Genomic DNA, 21,479 nt, shown 5'->3' with positions numbered 1-21,479 from the left:
CCTCCTTTTCATATTTTATTTTTAGCATTGTATTAATGATATTGAATATGCTTTCAGACAGTTTAGGTCAGTAATCCTGGCTGCATCCCTGCCCAACTTTTTGCTCACTCCCAGTAGTATGGGGAAGTTCACATCCTGAAGCTGATGGGCTCTACCAAGCAGCCTAAGAGGGAATTTGCTGCTTCCAGACATTCATCCAGATGGATCTCTGCAAGCAGAGAGAAAAAGTAGAGGGCAAACACAACTCAGAAAGGGAAGACAGCGTGTATTGACAGTCTCATAGACTGCCACACAGGAGCACAGGGAAAGAGGAACATGGGTGTTGGCTGTGCATTTTGTGGGAAATGCCTAGAGTATGACTCCTCCCAGCAAAATCTACTTACCAGTTTGGTCCCGTAGCCACCTACAAGCCTTGGCTTCCAGAAGTTCTGACCAAGATACCCTCCATTTATACCGGTGCAACCAGACTAAGGCCAACACTGTGGCCCAAGCAGTTGGCTTCACATCCTGTGGAGGAAAATTGAACAATCAGGGGGAAAAGAAAGACCAAACCTAAAATAGCACAAACCTTTGGACAAATCTTTTCCTGAAAGGAGGACTTCCACACACACACACAAACTCTCTAAGCTTCTGAAATTCTCAAAACCAGAAAGTTCCCAGATACCTGTGTTGATTACATCTCTCCTTTCTACAAGCAGACAGCCTGAATATCCTGACTGTTCTGATCTTCTCCTGCTGGTTCAGCTCAGACTGGAAACTTGGAGGAGAGAAAGGTTCAGCTCATGATATTTCCCCCCACCTGCCCCTGATCTGCTTACCTTACTGGGCCTTTGGCCCTTAACTTCAGCCTTGCTGAGCCCCAAGGCTGAGGTCAGGGCTGAGGTCAGGTCCCACGAGCCATTTGCTTTCTGGAGTGCCACTACTGCCCTGAGACTGGAGAAGTCACACAATCTTGTCGACAACGGTGAAATTTTCCAGTCCCAACTTACGTGAAATGGTGGTGGTTCCTCCATCACCAGCTCTTCAGGAGGAGATTCCTGCTCTGGAAGACAGCAATATTCACATAGCTCATATGAGATAGGCAATGGTTAGTAACCTTAAATTCTGCCTTCTCCAGGTATCCTCAACTGTCCTACATCCTTTCTGGGCTTTCCAAAGTTTTCCCAGTTCTCCAAAGGCATCCTGAGCTTTTCCAGAACTCCAAGAGCATCCTCAAATTTTCCCAGTCCTTCACAGGTATCCTGACACTGCTGATCTTATAGGTCTTTTCCAACCTAAATGACTCTATGATCATTAAAGGTCCCTTCCAATCCAAACCATTCCATGATTCTACAGCATTTAAAGCCCCACTTCATCCTTCTCCACCATCAGTTCTTGAACCCACCAGTCTTATCATGAGCTGCTCCTTTCCACATTCTGGGATGTAAGACTTCTTTGAAGCTACAACAGCACTGCAATACATGAGCGTGAAGGTGAGGAGGGTCAAGCACAGGCCACAGGACATTAACGTTATAGGCATGGCCGAGTTCTGTAGCAGAATTAAGAGTTATTATGGGCAGAAGAAGAAGTATTGGGGAACAAAGAAGTTGGGGGCAGAACTAGGGATCATGTAAAGCTAGCCTAAATGTATACAAAGTAATATAGGTTGGCAGGAATCTCTGGAGGTCATCTAGTCCAATGCCATGATTCAAGGAAGTTCTCATTTAGATCAGCTTGCCCAGGAACTTATCTTGAACAGTTCCAAAGTTGAAGATTCCAACAGTTCTTGGCTATTCTTATGATTAAAAAAAAAAATAACCTTCCTCATACCCATTCAATATTTCACTTGTTCCAACTTGTATCAATTGCCTCTTATCCTAATGTCACGTACCTCCAAGTCTCTGTATTCTTTGTATCTTCCTCCAGTCAGGTAGTTGTAGACAAAAGTAAGGTATCCTTATTAACAAAACCAGTTCCTTCAACCTCTTTTAGCATGCCATGTATTTCAGCCCCCTCACTTTAGTGGCCTTCCTCTAGATTCATTCTAGTATATCAATGTTTTTATTGTAATTAGAGAGTTTCCAGTAACTATCATACGTCTTTTCTTTCTGTTTGGACACTACAGTCAGGCTCAGCTGACTCTGGATGCCTCCCCTAAAAGGCCTAGTTTGTTCTCACCAGTGCCTGGGCATTATACCTATTCTGAAGCTGCAGGTCTGCAGGTTGAGCAGGAGCCTTCCTATTGGTGCCAGAAGTCACAAGTCTCCAGCTTTCTCCATTCTGACTGTGAATTTCAGATGTCCTATCTTCCTTGCTTCATGTCACTCAAAATCTTCTCTCTGCAGACTTTCCACAAAGACCACAACAATCTCCTCTTCATTCACCCTGATGGTGTGCAGTGTGCTCATTACTTTTAGTTCCTTCAGTTAGCAGCTCCAGGCCTTGTCTAGAGTATACCTCTCACAGAGGAGGGCACTTCTGCCCCAGCCCCAGAGAGAAGCACCAGCCTCTCTCTTCAGCTCAAGACCTAGACAGCAGTCTCTTCCTTTCATGCTCTGTCTGGACTGAGGCTTCCAATGCACTATGGGCAAATTTGCTTTGCCTATTTCTCCATCCGTCACCAGCACAGTGATAATCAGGAAGTCTGGTGAGAAAATAAATACTGAAAGGAGAGTTCAACCGTTATGCAACACATCAGAGAATCCACAGTTGAGAATTTTCTACTTACCTTTGCAGGGGGATGAAAACTTGGTCAGTGCTACAGCATCAGAGGCTTTGGGATGAAGCATCTCAAGACAGAACTGGAACTTTTGGACCATCCAAAACTTGGTGGAGTTGAACCACACAGGCCTGAAGCCACACCAGAGGAGCTGGCAGGGAACCAGGTTGCGAGAGGGAGGAAACAGCATGGGGGAGTCTAGAGGCAAAGAATCTGAGAGAGAGGCAGGAAGATGGGGAGTGAGGGTTAGACTTTTGTATTTTAGAGATAAGCAAAAGGTTGTTCAGGCCCACAGGATATGGGGCTGGTGATGGTGAGGAGGCATCAGACCAGCAAGTTCCACTTTCCCCTTACAATCCTGTCCCCACTATTCTTGGCCTTACCACGGTGCCAGGTATCCATCAGTTCCATGCGTACAGCTGTGCTGGATGTGAAGGGGGATTGGACCCCCAGGCTGAGGCTGAACTTAACTGCATTCTGCCAGATGTCCTCTGACCTGCTTGTCCCACACCGGGAAAGTTTCCACAGCAGATGCATCAAGGCCATACGGTGCACAGGCAGCCTGCAGGGAAAGGGAGTTAGTCCTTGTTTCCACTGTGGGTAGAGGGATGAGATCATAGAATCATAGAATGATTAAGGTTGGAAAAGACCACCAAGATCATCTGGTCCAACTATCCCCCTACCACCAATACCACCCACTAAGCCATGTCCCTAAGCACCACATCCAACCTTTCCTTAAAAACCCCCAGGGACAGTGACGCCACCACCTCCCTGGACAACCCGTCTCAATGCCTGACTACTCCTTCTGAGAAGAAGTTTCTCCTAATTTCCAACCTAAACCTCCCCTGGTGCAACTTGAGGTCATTCCCTCTTGTCCTGTCACTGGTTATCTGCAAGAAGAGGCCAGCACCCAGCTCCCCACAACTTCCTTTCAGGTAGCTGTAGAGGGCAGTAAGATCTCCCTTGAGCCTCCTCTTCTTCAGACTAAACAACCCCAGTTCCCTCAGCCACTCCTCATAAGACTTGTGCTCCAGACCCTTCACCAGCTTTGTAGCCCTTTTCTGGACATGCTCCAGGGTCTCGATGGCCTTCTTGTAGTGAGAAGCCCAACACTGAACACTATTCAAGGTGTGGCCTCACCAGAGCAGAATATAGATCACGTCCCTGGTCCTGCTGGCTAGATGATTCCTGATACAAGCCAGGATGCCAGCGGTCTTCTTGGCCACCTGGGCACATGGCTGGCTCATGTTCAGGCGAGCATCAATCAGCAACCTCAGATCCTTTTCTTCTGCACAGCTTTTGAGCCACTCTTCCCCAAGCCTGTAGTGCTGCATGAGGTTGTTGGGACCAAAGTGCAGGACCCGGCACTTAGCCATGTTGAACCTCATCCCATTGGCCTCTGCCCATTGATCCAACCTGTTCAGGTCCCTCTGCAGGGCCTTCCTGCCCTCCAGCAGATTGACACTTCCCCCCAACTTGGTGTTGTCTGCAGACTTACTGAGGGTGCACTCAATTCCCTCATCCAAATCATTAATAAAGATATTAAAGAGGATGGGCCCCAACACTGACCCCTGGGGAACACCACTGGTGACCAGTTGCCAGCTGGATTTCACTCTGTTCACCACCACTCTCTGGGCCCAGCTGTCCAGTCAGTTTTTAACCCTGCAAAGAGTGTATCTATTCAAGCCATGGGCTTCCACCTTCTGCAGGAGACTGCTGTGGGAGACCATGTCAAAGGCCTTGCTGAAGTCTAGGTAGACTATGTCAACAACCTTTCCCTCAACCAAGGCTGCTGTGGAGTAGCAGCAGGAGTAAAGAGGAGGGGGCAGTGAGGCAATGGTCACCCAAATCCTCTCCCCAGGTCAAGGCAGAGGAGACAAGTTGGGAGCACTGGAAACCCATATTGTCTTCCCATCTCAAGGTATGCAAGCAAAGGACACCTATTGTCCCTCCTCCAGACCTTGATAATGTCCCTTTGTCTTGTGGGCTATTGTGTTATCCTCTCACCTGTCATCTGCTGATGGGGACAGTGAGAACCTGAGTGTGTAATCGAAGGACTGGCTGCCTACATGGTACTTTAGGGTCACAGCTGCCACATCTGCCTCTGGATCCTGGGGACACAAGGGAAAGAGTCAGACAGAAAAGTTTATCTGCAAGGCACAGAGAGGCTGGCCGCTTAGCTTCCCTCTCTGCTATGCTAAAGTAGTAGATAGATGTCCATAGTTGGAGCAGAGGCAGTGTCATCTCAGGGGGAAAAAACAGGGTTCACAGAGACATAACATTGGTTTTTCCCAGGTCTAGCAGAGGTGAAGGACTCCATGTGTTGAGAACGTGAAACTGGGAGTGTTTCCTATACCTTCCAGAAAGCCTTGCTCCTGGATCTGATTTCTCACCTGTGCTTGTCCATGGATCTGGGCATAGATGATGCTCTGATGTCCCTGGAAGATAGACTCAGGAGCTTTTCTAATCATTGTCACCTCCAGGCCTGGTGGAAGGTCCCAGTGTAGTGAGATCTCGCTTGCCAGAGGCTGCAGGGCCTGCTGCAGGCATTTCACTGCCTGGTGAGGGGGCACAGAGAGCACAGGCTACTGGAGGGGGTCTCTGAGTTGGAGTGGATGATGGCAATTGGATTGCCTTGCATATCTAGGAGAAACGTTGGAAGCACTGAACAGAGCAGCGGGAGTGCTGGAAGCACAGGCACTTGGGCAGTTACCTCAGATGTCATGTCCAGCCTGGAGTGGATGCACACACATTCACCCTTGGTCTCCAGGGAAATGGCCTGGGAAAGGTTGAAGCTGTCACAGTTGTTAACAGGAAAACAGAAACACCTGTACAGGAAAAAAGAGGAAGGTTAGAGAGTGGACAAAGGTGAGAGGTAAGAAGGACAAGAGTGGTATAAAGGAAAGGTAAGAGTGTTTTTAATTTTAGGAATGAAACTGATTCAGCTTTCTCTCACCCTGGAGTGAGAGAGTTTGCCTGCTGTGTAGGGAGAGGTTAAACTGGTTTGGGTTATAGAGGTCATGGGAATGGGTTTTGGGCCCTCAGAGCACACTGAGGTATTGCATGGTGAGGGGGAAGAGGAAAAGTGCTGAGAACAGCCTGGAAAAATTGTGAGAGAAGGCCCACTACGAGAAGAGTATAGGCAGTCTCAGTGAGCTAAGGAAAGTGTGTGTGGAGGTCATTGCTGAAGTCCCATCAAAGTAAAGAGAAGATGTAGGACAGACTAGGACCTGAGAGAATTTTTGAAAGACTGACAGTCAGGGCAAGTAACCATGTTGGGGGACAGGAACAGGGCTCCCCCATTACCGATGATCATCACGGTAATGGTGGACCTCAGCCATGATAGCTTCCTCTTCACTGCAGATCTTCCTCTGGATGAATATGAAGAGCTGAGGCAGAGAGGAGGGGAAACAAAGATTTTTAGGGCTGTGCACCCTCTCAGAGGAAAGACACTACATGGCAACTCTCAATGCAAGCGTCAACAGCATGACTCACAATGAGTACTGAAATCTACCTTTGCCCCAGTGTTTACATTCTTTCACCTCCCCATTACCCTTTGTGCCCTGATACCTGGCGGGGATGCCCACGAAGGAGAGGTGTGCTGTAGATAGACTTTAGGAGGCCCAAGAGGTCACAGCCCCCTAGATCAGGGCAGATGGAAGAGAGGCGTCTCACAGCATTGTCCATGCTTTCCTGCGTGTATTCCACACTTTGCCTGTGGGATAGCAAGCAGAATGTCAGAGGGAGAGAACCTGGTCTACAGCTATCCCCACATGACCACTCTCCAGGAAAGCCCTACCTCACCACCAGTGTTCTAGAAGCAGCCTGAAAGGAGAACTTACTCTATCAGTGCCCATAACAGATCCAAACCCACAGCTGCCATCCAGCTAGAGCTTGTCCCATAGTTTCACTTAGAGTTATACTCAACTTGCCCCTTGGCCCTGACCCAACATCATCCCCAACTCACGGATAGAAGGCTTTGAAAGTGGCCCCAAAACTGTAGATGTTGAAATAGCAGCCCACAGGCAAACTCTTGAGGAGGAAGAGCAGTGTGTTCTAGGGACAGACAGAAGGATGGGCAGAGCTTAGATGGGAAAGCTAGGCAGAACATCCACTCCCATGAAGCAGCTTGCCTCTATCCCCATCACCTGAGCAGAAGTATTGTGAAAAGTCCACACTGAAGCCCTCCTCAGATGGTACCTGTGCATCCTGGAAGAGGCTGCAGTCTATGAGAAAGAGGAATTCCCCAAGATGGCCTGTACTGGGCACCACTTCAGGAATGCTGGGCTTCAGTGTCACCATCACCACAGGGTCTCCCAGCAGAGATCCTGGAGTGTGGGGGGAAGCAGGGAGGATTTTCTGGTTGGAACCCCCTTCTCTGTCTCTTTGCTTTTGTCCTACACATTGCCTTTAGCTCCAACCTATAATATTAACTTAGAAGGAGCTGTTGACTCCCTCAAGGGTAGAGAGGCCTTTCAAGGAGATCTTAACAAATCAGAGGGCTGGGCAATCACCAACAACATGACATTTAACAAGAGCAAGTGCCAAATTCTAGATGGGTCTAGAGGGAAGATGTATGAGGAGCAGCTGAAGTCACTTGGTTGGTTTGTTCTAGAGAAGAGTAGACTGACGGGAGACCTCATTGTGGCCTACAGCTTCCTCATGAAGGGGAGTAGAGAAAAAAGTGCAGACCTCTTCCCTTAGGTGACCAGTGACAGGACTTCAGGGAATGGTATGAAGCTGTGTCCAGGGAGGTTCAGACTGGATATTAGGAAAAGGTTCTTCACTGAGAGAGCAATTGGGCACTAGAACAGGCTCCCCAGATAAGCAGTCATAGCACCAAGCCTGTTGGACTTCGAGAAGCATTTGGAAAATTCTCTTAGGCATATGGTTTAATCTTAGATAATCCTGAAAGAAACCATGAGTTGGACTTCATGATCCAAGTGGGTCCCTTCCAACTTGTGATATTCTGTGATTCTATAATTTGATGAAGCTACTGCCTGAAAATTCCTCAGATTTCCCCAGTCTCCCTGGTGCTCAGTTCTGCCATCCACACTCACCAGGTGCAGCTTTGGGATCTCTCCTCTCCACCACAGCACTGAGATTGTGAGGCCCTTTATAATACACAAGCAATTGCAAATCATCAAAGTGCCAGGGTGCTGATTTCAATGAAACCTGAGGACAAGTGGGGTGTGGGGAGGAAAGAGAACCAAATAAAAGGACCAAGGAGCCCTTAGGATCATCAGTACATCACAGACCCTTCCCTACTTTCCCACTTTGGGACTCTGGCATCTGACAGGGCCATACCTCAGCAGACGTCTGATCTGGAGCTGTGTATTGCAGAGGGGTGTGGCTGCTGTTAATGTCTATATGAGACACACCACGGGCTGACTGCAAGTAGATTCTAAAGCGCAGGTTTTCCAATATCTCATCCTCAGAAATCCGCCAGCCTGTAGGGACAAAAAGATGTGAGAAGGTGAAAGGAGAGAACATAGGGCAGCAGACAGTGATTGTGGAGTACTATCTGTAATGGGTGGTGGTGGTGGGTCAAATGTGGAATCTGAGATTTCCTCACTGCAATGCTTGTATGGGGGGATGTGTAGTCTCACGGTGTGGACTGTATAGGAATTCGTGGGGATCTTTTGCAGTGGAATGTGTGGGGAGACTTTGGGGTGCTCCTAGCTGTGAGGTATGAGAGGTTATTTTCAGATTCTATCGGTGTGGTATGTGTGCAGCTATGGGGTCCTGCCCTGCAGAGATGGTGAGGAGGACAGTGCTCCTCCCTGGTATAGGCACCTGTGGCCTATATACTATACACTCACTAAAGCGTGTATGTTGGGGCAAAAGGTCTCGTGGCCAGCAAAACAAGGCAGATCCATCAGTATGCAGCGGCAGCTCCTGGATATAGCACAGGTTGATGGCCACCTCCCTGTTAGGAGGCAGGGTCCCCAAGAAACAAGCAAACACTGGACCCCATATATCCGGCTGATCTTGCAGGTATCTCAAATTCTCCATGCCTGACGTGGCTTTGTGCAGCTTCTGGGCCTACCACAAAGGGAGAAAAATGTGTTACTGAGGTCTCAGCAGAATTTTGTTCTCCCACTTCCACACTCCATTTCAACCTGAACCCCTCTCCCTGCCCCATCACCCCCCCCCCCCTCCCCAAAGAATCAGAGTACCTCCTCCTTGTCCCAGAGCATTGCTTCAATACGAGTGTCCCCCATGGTAGCACAGAAGGTGTATACAACAGTGTCAGAGTGCACAGGAAAGATGAACATGATCTCGTCAGAGACTTGCTGCTTATTGCGGAAAAACAGCTTAGACTCCACATCAGCCACAAAGTCCTGGATGGTTACATTTGCTGCCACAGATTCCAGCTCTATTTTAGGATAGATTGAAAAGATCCATATTCCCCTGTCGAATAAGCCTGAGGAAGACATAACGATTGTCAGAGTCACTGGTTGACTGTAGAGGATTTTAAATTTGAAGTGTCTTCTTGCAATAGGCAACATTTGTGTGTCCAAACTTGCCACAGAAATACAATTTGCAAAAGCTGACAAATAGCAATGAAAGGTCCCTAAGGCTGCCAGCATGTTTCACTTGGACCACATTTCCTCACCTCTCTAAGCCCCTTTCTGTCCAGCATGGACCTCAGATCACCTAACTGTTCCATGCTTCACCTTAATTCAGACCTATCATGGCATTGTGAGGAGTCTGTCTGTCCTTCAACATGTAGAATGAGATAGCCCCACAACAAGCTTCATGCAAATGGCAGGAAGTGCTCTGCAGCTCTTCAAACCTTCATACCGTTATCTCAGAGACAAGGAGCAAGTCCTACCTCCTGTTTTGAGACTAATGTTCCAGAGAGATTAACTTAAGTGAATATATGACTCATTTTGCACTACTAAAAAGGAAGGAGGGATCCTAGCATAACATAAAAGGTAGAGTCACAGGAGGTCCGCATCATCATCCCATTTCTTGATGGCTTCCCTGGAAAGCCCTGAGCACTATGGGTGAAATGAATCATATGTACAACAACCTCTTTTTTCCTATGCAACTCAGAAAAGATAAATACTGACTACAGGCCATGCCACTGAGTTCCCAGAACACAAAGAAATGTGCTTCCCTCTCAACCATTCAAGAAATCAGTTCCTTTCCACATTGCTCTCCAGCAAAAATCTTCCCCGCTGTTCACAGACACCACACTCTTGGCCCCAACTCACTCCTGTAAATACGATGCTTGCTCAGGATGCCACTTGGCCTCATCTTGACTTTCTGGTTGAAGACAGGTTCTGTGTGGGAAAGAGCATAAAGTGAGTTATGAGGACCTCATAAAAGAAACTGGGCACCTCCATCTTCCCTTCCTCTAAGACAGGAAGCTCCCACCAACATACATGGCCAAGATGACTCTTGCTTCCTCACATCTTTATCTCAAGATTCTTTTTCACTAGCCTGGTTGTAGAGTGGTAGGAGAGAGGCCTGCGATGGGAATGGCAGATGTCCAAAAAATCTGTTGACTCAAGGGGTGTGTGTGTGCTTAATTTACACTAGACAGGGAAAGGAAGATGGCAGATATAATGGGTAAGAGACGGAGAAACAAGGCAGAGCATGGGTTTGGGCCCGAGAGGCGGTAATTTCACATGGAGGAAACCAGCACCAATGATGACAGGAAGAAATGGACAGAGGGGTGGACAAAGAGCAGATGAAACATAGTCTGGGCAGATGGGTGGATGCATACATGGATTTGTGTAAGGAGAGTGGCAAAGCTGTTGGTTGGAGAGGGCTGTATTTAGTGGCAGCAGGAGTGAATGGCAGAAAAATATGAACATACGGAAAGTTGGGCAGGAGAATGGATTAATGAATTTGTAGTTGGATGCAAGGATGGCCATCCAGGCCAGTGGCGGCAGATGAGTTTGTGGTGGTTTTACCCAGCTGGACAGCTAAGCTCCACCTCAACTGCTCTATCACTCTCCCTTCTCAAAGGGAAAGAGGGAGAACATACGATGAAAAGGGACCTAGGGCTGAGATAAGGGCAAGGCAGTCATTCAATAATTATCGTGACAGGCAAAACAGACTGAGTATAGGTAGGCTAGAGAAATTTATGACCTATTACTAACAAAATAGAGAAATTAGACACTAAAACAAAACCATACCAAACAAAACAAAAAACTAAAAACACCTTCCCCTCATCCACCCTATTCCAATTCCTCCACCCAAGCAGCGCAGGGGAAATGGGGAAATGGGGGCTGTGGTCAGTCTATAGCACTGCGTCTCTGTCACTCCTTCACAGTCACTCTGCCCCTGCTCCACATGGGGTCCCTTCCATGGGATGCCATCCTTCCCAAACTGATCCTGTGTGGGCTTCCCACAGGCAGCTGCTCTCCAAGAACTGTTCCAATATGGGTCTCTACCACAGGGTCCATCCGTCTGAATCGGACTGCTCCAACATGAGTCCCCCACGGGTGGCAGCACATCCCAGATCCCCTGCCCCACTGTGGGACTCATGGTGGGACTCCATCCTCCACGGTCTGCAGCATGTGCTCTGCCGTGGGACCCATGGGCTGCAGGGAGACAGCCTGCTCCACCAGGGGCCTCTCCACGGGCCAAAGGCGAACTTTGTTCCAGCTCCTGGAGCACCTCCTGCTCTCCTTCTTCACTGACCTTGGTGTCTGCAGGGATGTTTCTCAGTCCTCTCACTCCCAGCTGCTGTGTGCTTTTCCCTTTCTTAAATCTGCTCTTACAAAGACACAAACAACATCAATTATTGGCTCTGCTCTGGCCAGGGGTGGGTCCCTTTTGGGGCTAACTGAAGCTAGTCCTTATCTAACATGGGGCATCTTCTGGACTCTTCTCACAGAGGCCACCTGTGCAGCCCCCCACTACCAAAACTTTCCACATATACCCAATACATTCCCCCAAGCCAAGAACAAGCTGAAAGATGGAAAAAAAATCTTCGAGTTCATCAGGTTTATATGAAGCATAGGGTGATTTTTACCATAAAAGCCAAAGAAACTCTCTAAGACTCTCATTTTGGAGTTTTAGAAAGTAGGCATTCTTTAATAGCGGTGGATCACTTCACCTAGTGTGCGCACCGAGTTGCTCAATCACAAAGGTTATATGCAGTCAAAATATACATATTCATTTGATTTCTATTGGATAATTATTATATTCATATTACGTTCCATAAATCATTAAAATATTCAAATGTTCCTGATGCATGCACATTTGTTTCTACTGGTGGTCTTTCAGGGTCTTCTGGTGGTCATCAATAGTCTTCCTCGCTGTGTTCACTGGTTGAACCCAGTTCTTGTGCATGATCATGCCATCTCATTCTTTCTTTTCTTATTGTTTCAACTTTGGCATGTATACTGAGCTTAGTCATTTACACATCCAAGGACATATGCATAACATGAGTTCCTCATCTCATCTTCTTCTGACACATCCTCCAGGCCTGGATCATCTTGCTTTCACTTTGAGATACAAGTCTGTATTTGCTTACAGACAAAGCTGGCTAAGTAATACAAAGTTTCCAAACTTCCTCCTATCTAACTAAACATAGCAAAGGTTAGACCTATCTGCTCATAATGCATTTCAAATTTTGCCCCATTGCTCTATCAAAGGGGGGAAAACATATGTCTTTTAGGTTCAATATCATTTTGACCAGGTACCAACGGTAGGACATTTTTGCCAGCTAGTAGCACTAAGAAGCTGCAAGAGATCCAAAGAAATAGAGCTTAGCCATACAGCCCTGAGCAGAGGTGGTCCAATCTCCAGTCAGAAAGCTGGCCAGCAGCCTGAGCAGTGTGATGGAAGTGTAGCAGATCTCCAAGCTGGACAAATTCACCAGCACATCAGTTTGTGCAGGTGCTGACTTGTCACCATCAGCAATGAAGATTTTCCTAAGCACAGTCTGCAAAAGGAGAGAGAGAAGGAAGCAAAACACCTAGAATCAGGTGTGTTCCCAAATGCCAACATTTTCCCATTCTCCTTTCTCCATGCTGTGTTGTTGGTTTTCTCTTCCCCTCCCTTCAGAAAGGGCACCTAGGAGAGAGAATATTTGTGAAAGGAATTACTGTCAGAGAGAAAGCAGTGTTGAAGACACATCAGTCAGTGTTCAGATTCCGTTCAGGGGCTCCATACTTACTGGAAGAAGAGGAACAGGTTCTCAGTGAGAGCTTGTCCTAAGACAACTCCCTCCAGCGAAACAGTTGAGTTACCCCATGAAGTTGCTCTGTGAAGGGTATTTGCTTAGACTTCAACAGTCCAATTACTATGCCTGAAGTTATTCCCAGCATGCTCTTCACAGGTGTTAAGAACAGAGTTCCTTTAGCTATCAGGCAGGAGAAAGACAGCTTGGAAAGTGTGTACGAGGTGATTCAAATCTTGGATTCACAGTAAATGAAAGAGGGACCATTTGAGTATACAAGTAAGTCATAATCCAGGACAAATATATTTAGCTTTGATTATGGCATGGCAGAAGTTAACCATTGCTTGCAGAATTGCTGCATGAGCTTATATTATTAATTATTAGTCCATGTGGTGGATAATATAATAACATCACTAATAGGAGAGCTGCAGAATAAGGACTAAGTGGCTGCTTCTGGGTCAGTCTCAACTGACTCTTCAAGACAGAACTGACTTAGCAGGGACTATAAACAATCTGCCTGAAAAAACTGAGAAAGTACCAAAAGCTGCAGGCCATTGAATTTAGAGGGGATAAAAGACCACTTAGATTCTGTGGGGTGCCATTAGCAGGAAAATAATCAGTGAAGAACCCACTGTCTAGTAAACTGCTGTGAAGATATAGCAATCCTGACCAGATGACCAGCACATAGAGGAACTGTTGATCCATACAGTAGTTAATCTGAGGAGGCCCAGGCCTGTGCTGCGCTGTGCTCCATGTCCAGGTTGGCCTTCAGTGCTGCACAAATCTCCTGGCCACAGCCTAACCTCAGCAGCTTATTGTAATGGAGGAGCCTACATGCAACTTCTGCTCTGTACCAGTGATTACAGCACCTGCATGCTGTTGCTTTTTTGTAAAAGTGCAGCAAGAAGTAATTATGTGAACATCCTCTATGTTTTCCTTTAAGAAAATCCTCCAATAACTGAAGTGACGAGACCAAGGTAACCCACATGTGAATGGGAGATGCCCAGCATGCTGCACCAAATTGAAAACATCTAACTCATCTGATGCTTTACAGCTTCTAGTTCTCATAGTTCCCAGCATCAAAGAAAGGTGAAATTCTCTATATCATTCTCTCTTTTGGGTTAGTATTAATAAACAGCATTTTAAATGATACTTTACAAAGTCTGAGTGCTTTTTTTTTTTTTTTAAAGTGGGATCAAATCAAACCATCACCTCCTAATCCAAAACATGGTGCAAACCTCCTCCAGGCCGGCTCAACATGTCAGGAGGGATGATCTGATGATCTTGAAGCCCCTGTGCTGTGAATGTTGACTCTAAGGGCTAGTACACAGGTCCCATGGACCTCAGCAGGTTAGTAGGTCTCAGGGACGTGTGAATGCTTGTCCTAAAGGAACCTGGAAAGGTCTGTGTACCTTTAACATTATACTGCTATCAGTAACCATGATTGTGTAGCTACATTTTTATAGGTGTTCACTGCCAGTTATCAGAGTTAATCACAGCACAGTTATACTGTAGTCACATGCTGACAGATTTCAACAAACTTAACTGACCTAAATGTATTTGCTGTTGCTGTGATTATCATATCTATATGCCATGGTTTATGTAAGCTGTTAAAGATCATTAAGCATGTTCTTCATAGAGTCCAAGTTTCTTTCTTCACTAGCTAATGCTTCACACTTTCCACTAACAGAAAATGCTCCCCAAGTGATGTCATATCATAGCAGATGTCCTTTTTCGTACCAGTAGAAGAATTGGCACTGCATTTATCGGCTGTTTTGTCCTGTAGGTTTGGGGCTGTATGTTCAGTATTGCCAGTAGGCGGCTGAGTGGGGATGGTTAAGTGGGGAAGGAGCATCACCTAGCGCATGCTTGTGGTAAATACCCAGAATGTGCCTGCCTGCCTGCCCAGGGAAAGTCCATGCCTGAGAGCTGTGGTTTAACCCAGCGGGGAGCTAAGGACCACACAGATGTTCGCTCACCACCCCCACCCCATCCCCCCACCCCACCCCCAAAAACCCCACACGTTGTAGGATGGGGGAGAGAACTGGGGAAAAAAATTAAAGCTTGGGGGTTGGCATAAAGACAATTTAATAGGACTGAAAATGAAGGAATAATAATAATAATAATAATAATAATAATAATAATAATAATAATAATAATAATAATAATAATGGTGATGATAAATATAAATGTAAATAATATGAGAGTATAGAAAGCAAGTGATGCACAATGCATCACTCACTATCTGCTGACTGATGCCCATCCCATCCCCAAGCAGTGGCCCCAGCCCACACTCCAGCCAGCCAGCCCATATTTATTGTTCAGCATGACATCATACGGTATGGAATATCCCTTTGGCCAGTTCAGGTCAGCTGTCTTGGCTCTGTCCCCTCCCAGCCCTGTTTCTTGAGCACCCCCAGCCTCCTTTCTGGCAGGGCAGTATGAGAAGCTGAACAGTCCTTGACTTAGTGTAAGCACTGCTCTGCAAAAATTAAAACGTTGGTATGATATCAACATTATTCTCATCCTAAATCCAAAATAGAGCATCATTCCAGCTACTAGGAGGAAAATTAACATTATCCTAGAAGAAAGCAGGACAGCTCACAATGAACAATACACTAGTAGTTGTACTCCTAAATTCCACTGATTTAATGAACAAGATCTCCTGGCAGGAGAGGGAGACTCACACACAGCCAGGATGTGGGGAATAGGGAGCAGGAGGGCTGCCAGAGGTTGTGCAACAGGGCACTGAAAGAGCAGGTGAGAATGTGGCAGATGGATGAATGGTGTGTGAAGGGGATGTAAGAGGGGACAGAATGAGAAAGGGAAGGAGGGATGTTCATTCACTGCTGTAGTGATCTTGGCTGGAGAATCATCACACACGAAGGAGTTAGTGATCCACACAACAGTTAACCTGAGGAGGCACAGGCCTGTTCTGTGCTGTGCTGCACATCCAGCTTCACCTTCAGGAGTGTGCTGGGCTGCACAAATCCCTTGGCTGCAAGATAACCTCCCCCAGATCACTGTAACAGGTCTGACACTGTAGCCTGCTCATTTTAACATGTTGCATGCTGATCAGGTAGATCACCATTTCATGTTGCACAGCCTGGGGTTCCCAACATTGATGGGGATGTGATTATCTATGCTATCCTCTTTCTATATGTATCTTATTTCTTTACTGCCCTAAATCTAGAAAATGTCATTTAAAATGACACTTTACAGCATCTGAGTGTCCTTTTTAATGGGATCATAGTAAACCAGCAACTCCTGGTGCAAAACATTTGATGCAGTCATCAGATCCCAGTGAGAAATGCCTTTCTGGAAAAAGGAGGAAGACAGACTGAGTGCCCGGCTGGCCTGCATGAAAGTGTGGGGGCAGCTTCAAGGTATTCTTTTTGCTCAGGGGGCTTTCCTTGTGATTTTGGAAAGGGAGGAGTAAGTGCCTCAATGTTCCAGTCCAGCTGAAGTATTAACTTATTTCAGGGAGTAAGGAGGGAAAATTTGCACTGTGTTTGGTTGGTACCTAAGTGTTTGAAGCAGCCACAGGGATGTTTGGAGCTGAAGCAGCAGCTCTGCCTGAGCTGCCGGTGCAGCAGCACCTGGGTGACAGGTTGCAAACAGTGGGGAGAAGGGGCAGGGTGGCCTGGGCACCTCTGAGGTATGAGCTTCTTGTTGGGAAGAACAGGGATTGGAGACCTTGGTGACCCTGGGATGAGGAGTGGAGAGCGGGGTTGGTGGACAAGTATGGCAACAGCATTTCTATCTGGCCATTGGAGATGACAAAGGCAAAGGAGAGGGGCTGAAAGGAAGCTTGGAGCACTGGGACATCGGCCCTGCTCGCCTCTCCCCAGTCGACGAGGAAGAGGCACCTTGCTTAATTGTGTCCTCCCTCCCCGCAAATGAGACCAGGCAAGGGGGGACTCCTCTGCAGCATAGCTCACAGTGAAGGCTGGGGGGGGGGAGGGGGGGAGGGATGAGTATCTCCCATATGCTCTATGTGCTCTGCTTGTAACACTGGGCAGATGGTGTAATAAGCAATGGGCTATGACTGTCCTACATGCAGGAGCAGAAGTCAGCCTAATGCATGGAAATCCACCCTGTTGCCCCAGGAGTAAACATGAGTGTTAACACAAGCAGGCGGGGGCAGGAAGGGGAAGAACTGTCTTGCAAAGTCATTCTAAGCTCTCAGCCAGGAGGATGTGATGCATGACCATGCAGTTCCATTCCAGGCATAATGATACAGCACCTAGAGAGAGCTCAGAACTGTGAGCTCTTGATGATCACCGGCAGTCAGGGTGGGATTTCTAAGGGAATGGTTCTTGGGAACCTCCCTTTTGTTCCCAGGAGATGGAGAGACTCCAGCACCCCTGACTCAGCTCAGCATTAATGGCAGTCTTGTATTCTCTGCCAGGCTGCCCCAAACAGAGTTACCGAGTTAAGGGGATTTTAACACATGTAAATTTGAAAGGACCCCATAAGAATCAAAGACAGTTTTTCATTTGGGTTTGGGGTCTGCACATGGCAAAAGTACAGAATTAGAAAAATAGAAAAGAAGAAAGGAAGGAAAATGACTATGTCCAAACCTGCCACCAGGGACCACTCACCACAAAAAGTAAGGACAGGTATAAGTGTCCGCACCTTACTCATGTAAGAAAGTGATACTCTCATACACACATACTCTTTGTCCCTGGTGCTCTCAGAGACTCCTGTCTTCAGTCAGCTATCCTTGCTACCAGTTTCTTTAAGCTGTACATGGATAAACCTCCAGTTGCTGGAGGACGCCTTTGTTAGAGGAGTTCCTGTGAAGACCATTGCTATTTGATAAAACTGAGTGGTGCAAAATTAGTAGAGGACTGACTAAGAATATAATTCTGTGTTCACAGTAGAAATTTTGTTTTACCAGCAGCCAATTTTAAGAAATCTAGTAACAAAATATGTATGCTAATACACTTATTCTGCATTATTATGAATTTATGAATATCATAATCTTTGCATGTATGTCTCATTGGCAATTCGAATCTTAGCTTGCACACTTTCTGTCCTCAACCATGAAGATCCCAAATATATAGGCAACATTTAAACTAATTTACTCAAACCAGTTCCATTTTTGGGCTCTCTCTGAGGGTATACGTTGTTCTTAGTCTCATGCAAAAGCCCTACAAGTAACAAGAGATGGGCAGACTCATTGCCCAGAGCAACAGAAATGAACAGCGACACAAGTTCCATGCCCCACAGCCTGGCAGGACTGGGGAATAAAAACAGACAGACATGCAGAAACCTCCTAACCTTTGCAGCAGTACAGCAAGCACAAACAAACAAACGTGCACATGTGCACAGAACAGCTGTAAGGATGGATGCAGAGGCACACACTCACCATGGAACAGCAGCCTGCAGCAGGAGCAACAAGCAGACAGACACAGGAATGGTTCTGTGACTGAACCCTGTCAGCTGCAGCATGAAAGTATGGACAGACGTGCTCAGACGAGGAGGAGGAGGAGGAGGAGGGATGATCTCTGCAGGAAGTGGGAGGGACAGATAGGAACTGAGTTCACTGTTACAATGCCTGTGTGGCTGCCTGGAATGCAGCCAAATGTGCACTCAGGGCTGGGAACCGGGGGTGCTGCCGGTCCTTCCTGCTGGGATGGGCTAGGGGGACTGGAGATGCTGCCAGCCCTGCCTATTGGGATGGGTGGAAGGCACTGGGTGTAGGGATGCTCAAGGTCTCTGGACTGTTCTGGAATGTCAGTGGAGCCATGAAGAAAACAAGGCCATGGAGAACCTGCATGGGAAGTGCTTTTTGGGCCTGGATGGAGGAAAGAGGCCAGGGAAGGCACTGACAGAGACCATGTAACGTGTTGGCAACCTCCTGGGGGCTCCGAGCCGGGGATGCCACTTTCAAAAGGCTTGTTGTGTGCAGCCAGGGCTATCAGGGAGCAAACTACAGCAGCGCTGCACAGGGTGGGGGGGTCTGCCCAGTACTGCCAACTCTGCTGAGCAGCTGGGCTCAGGGGATGGGGGCAGGCTCCTGTGTTCCCCTCAGGAAGCACCCCACAGCCAGAAGCAAAAGTGGGTGCTGAGCAGGTAGCGTCTCCAAATGGCCACCCCAGTTTCCCCTGCACCCACACAAGTACTTCAAACAAGTTCATCAGTTGGCCTTCCTGATGCTCTTCCCTGCCTTTTACTTTGCCAACATGCCTCATTGGGTCCGACAGGATACAGGTAGGGAGCCAGATTTAGAGCAGTGAAGAAGCCTTGGAAGAAGAGATGGGCATCTTGGATCTTTCTTGTAGACATTGCTGAGCTTGCTTGGAGGCATACGCCCGCAGAGAATTGAATGCCAAAGCTGAAAATGGTTTGGTAATGGATGAGCCTATACCCAGACGTGGGGTACTGTTTTCTTGAGGACCACTTAGACCTCCTTGTTCCCCAATGCAAAGACTATTTTAGTTGAGCGCTGGAATCACCAAAGTGCACTAAGTTGCTCCCATCCTGCAACAGTGGATTCTTGCTGCCAAGGAAATAGTAAGTGAGCACTGGAAATGACAGACAGGGTCCATCATTTTAAGATGGTGCTTGTACCATACTTTCTGTAGGTTTTCTGTTTGTGAGCTGCGGGAAAGAAATTTTAATTTCCCACTAGATGCACCATAGAGAAGTTCTGCTGCTGGGCTTGGGGGTGCAATGTATGAACCTCATCCATGATCAGGAGTATTTGGACTATGCTGAGTGCATACAACTGAATGAAAAATAAGTAAAGAATATGAATCATAGCAGATGGAGCTATACTCTATTCATTGGCATCCAGTGACAGGATGAGAGGCAGTGGGAATAAAGTAAAATACAAGAATTTCTGATTACATGTAAGAAAAATATTCTAACTTTAGAGGTGGTCAAACAATGGAACAGGTTGCCTAGAGATGCTGTGGTGTCTCCATCCTTGGAGATGTTCAGAACTGAACTGGGCAAGACCTTCAGCACACTGCTGTAGTTGACCTGCTTTGAGTGAGTGAGTTGGACTAGAGATCTTAAGAGCTTCCTTCCAACTTCAGTAATTCTCTGTTTAAATGCAAGTAAGCATTGCAGTCCCACACATCTCTTGATGACTCAGACACCTTTGCAGCTGCCAGCAGGATTCATGGGACTTCTACTTCCCCTCCTGATGGATTCCTGCTTGGCCGTCACAGGCTGTTTGGGTGCCTTATCAGAAGTGAAAAACACACAAATGCTTAGCCTTAGAGCTTGGTACGTTCCAGTTGTCTTTTGTATGCATTAAACAGTAAACAATTGTTTTATTCTTTTAAACAACATATTTTTGCTAGCAGACTCTCAACACTGGCTAAATATACCTGAAAAAAGCGACCCAAGAGGAGGACCATGACAAGATCCTATGATTATTGCTGGGCCAGATATTGGTAGAATAAGCTGATGAGGTGTATATAAGGTAATATAACAACTCAAAGCTGTGACCCACCTGGGAGGAGCATGTAAGGTTCTATTCCACTTGTTGGAGTTCCTGGCAGCTGCCACCGCAGAGTGACAGTCTGTAATGTCTCCACACATCAGCTCTGACACATCAGCTTCCCCATGAAGTCCCATGAGTTAGGGTCAGTTTAAAACCCTTAGCTGGGACCAGGTGATCAACAATATCTGTACTGCTAAACGTGGCAGCTTATAGGCCTGCAATCATGCTTGTCTCTAATATTTGTCCCTACAAAGCAACACACAAAGCTCAGAGGAGATGAATCCCAACAGAGGTTTCATCTTTCCCACTATGGTACTTTTTGTGCTTAGGTAAATCCATCAAATAATACTTTTTGCTCTTGGAAACAACACATTACTTACTCTTGGAAGACTAAATGATGTGTCTCGGTTTCTGGAGTTTGTTCAAAGAGAAACTTTGTGTGCTGTACGAAAATATGAGGCAGAAGAATGATGGGAAATCTGGCCAAGATGCCCTGATTTGCCAGGTAAAATGGCACATATAGTCATCACTTACGGACGTAGAGCATTCATTGACCATGAACGAGACTGATTCAGGTTTCCTTCTCCCTCTGAGAAAGCAAGGACTGTTTTCTTCCCTCCTCCTGAATGAATACTCTAATGTCCTTGAGTCACTTATCTGCAATTGCTTGTACAAGCCTCTCAGTCACTTTGCCAAAAGCTATTATTCATGGCATAAAGAACAAGTAGCAGAGAGATGCAAAATACAAATGACAGTATGGCCTGGGTAGCAAGATAATTGTCTAAGACACATTGCAGTCTCTGCTACAGTGACTTTACTGTATTCTTTTCTTTTCTTTTCTTTTCTTTTCTTTTCTTTTCTTTTCTTTTCTTTTCTTTTCTTTTCTTTTCTTTTCTTTTCTTTTCTTTTCTTTTCTTTTCTTTTCTTTTCTTTTCTTTTCTTTTCTTTTCTTTTCTTTTCTTTTCTTTTCTTTTCTTTTCTTTTCTTTTCTTTTCTTTTCTTTTCTTTTCTTTTCTTTTCTTTTCTTCTTTTCTTTTCTTTTCTTTTCTTTTCTTTTCTTTTCTTTTCTTTTCTTTTCTTTTCTTTTCTTTTCTTTTCTTTTCTTTTCTTTTCTTTTCTTTTCTTTTCTTTTCTTTTCTTTTCTTTTCTTTTCTTTTCTTTTCTTTTCTTTT

General features: G+C 46.4%; 1 protein-coding gene across 7 annotated transcripts; it reads right to left on the bottom strand.

Annotated features, from left to right (window-relative positions):
• LOC308181500 (von Willebrand factor A domain-containing protein 5A-like) lies at positions 1-20,630 on the bottom strand. 7 transcript variants are annotated; one of them, XM_080564863.1, is made up of 18 exons: positions 18,220-20,629; positions 9,922-9,990; positions 8,878-9,125; positions 8,521-8,743; positions 8,006-8,148; positions 7,759-7,873; positions 6,899-7,026; positions 6,666-6,754; positions 6,269-6,413; positions 6,005-6,087; positions 5,412-5,526; positions 5,092-5,256; positions 4,706-4,809; positions 3,082-3,260; positions 2,708-2,911; positions 819-1,042; positions 384-507; positions 1-208 (listed from the first exon to the last, which is right to left on the bottom strand). In XM_080564863.1, exons 2-18 carry the CDS (start codon positions 9,962-9,964, stop codon positions 129-131), a joined length of 2,412 nt encoding a protein of 803 aa, XP_080420989.1. In that variant the 5' UTR covers positions 9,965-9,990; positions 18,220-20,629; the 3' UTR covers positions 1-128. The 7 variants fall into 7 exon arrangements, 6 of the variants coding, with proteins under 6 accessions (XP_080420989.1, XP_080420990.1, XP_080420991.1 ...); XM_080564864.1 differs by having other exon boundaries at positions 990-1,042; positions 18,220-20,628; XM_080564865.1 differs by lacking the exon at positions 6,899-7,026 and having other exon boundaries at positions 7,759-7,812.
• Between the last annotated feature and the right edge of the window lie 849 nt (positions 20,631-21,479).

The sequence above is a fragment of the Anser brachyrhynchus genome, assembly GCF_964034855.1.
Source record: "Anser brachyrhynchus genome assembly, chromosome: 22".
NCBI classification, from domain to species: domain Eukaryota; kingdom Metazoa; phylum Chordata; class Aves; order Anseriformes; family Anatidae; genus Anser; species Anser brachyrhynchus.
Note: the sequence above shows the minus strand (reverse complement) of the source record. Positions and strands in the feature narration are given on the sequence as shown.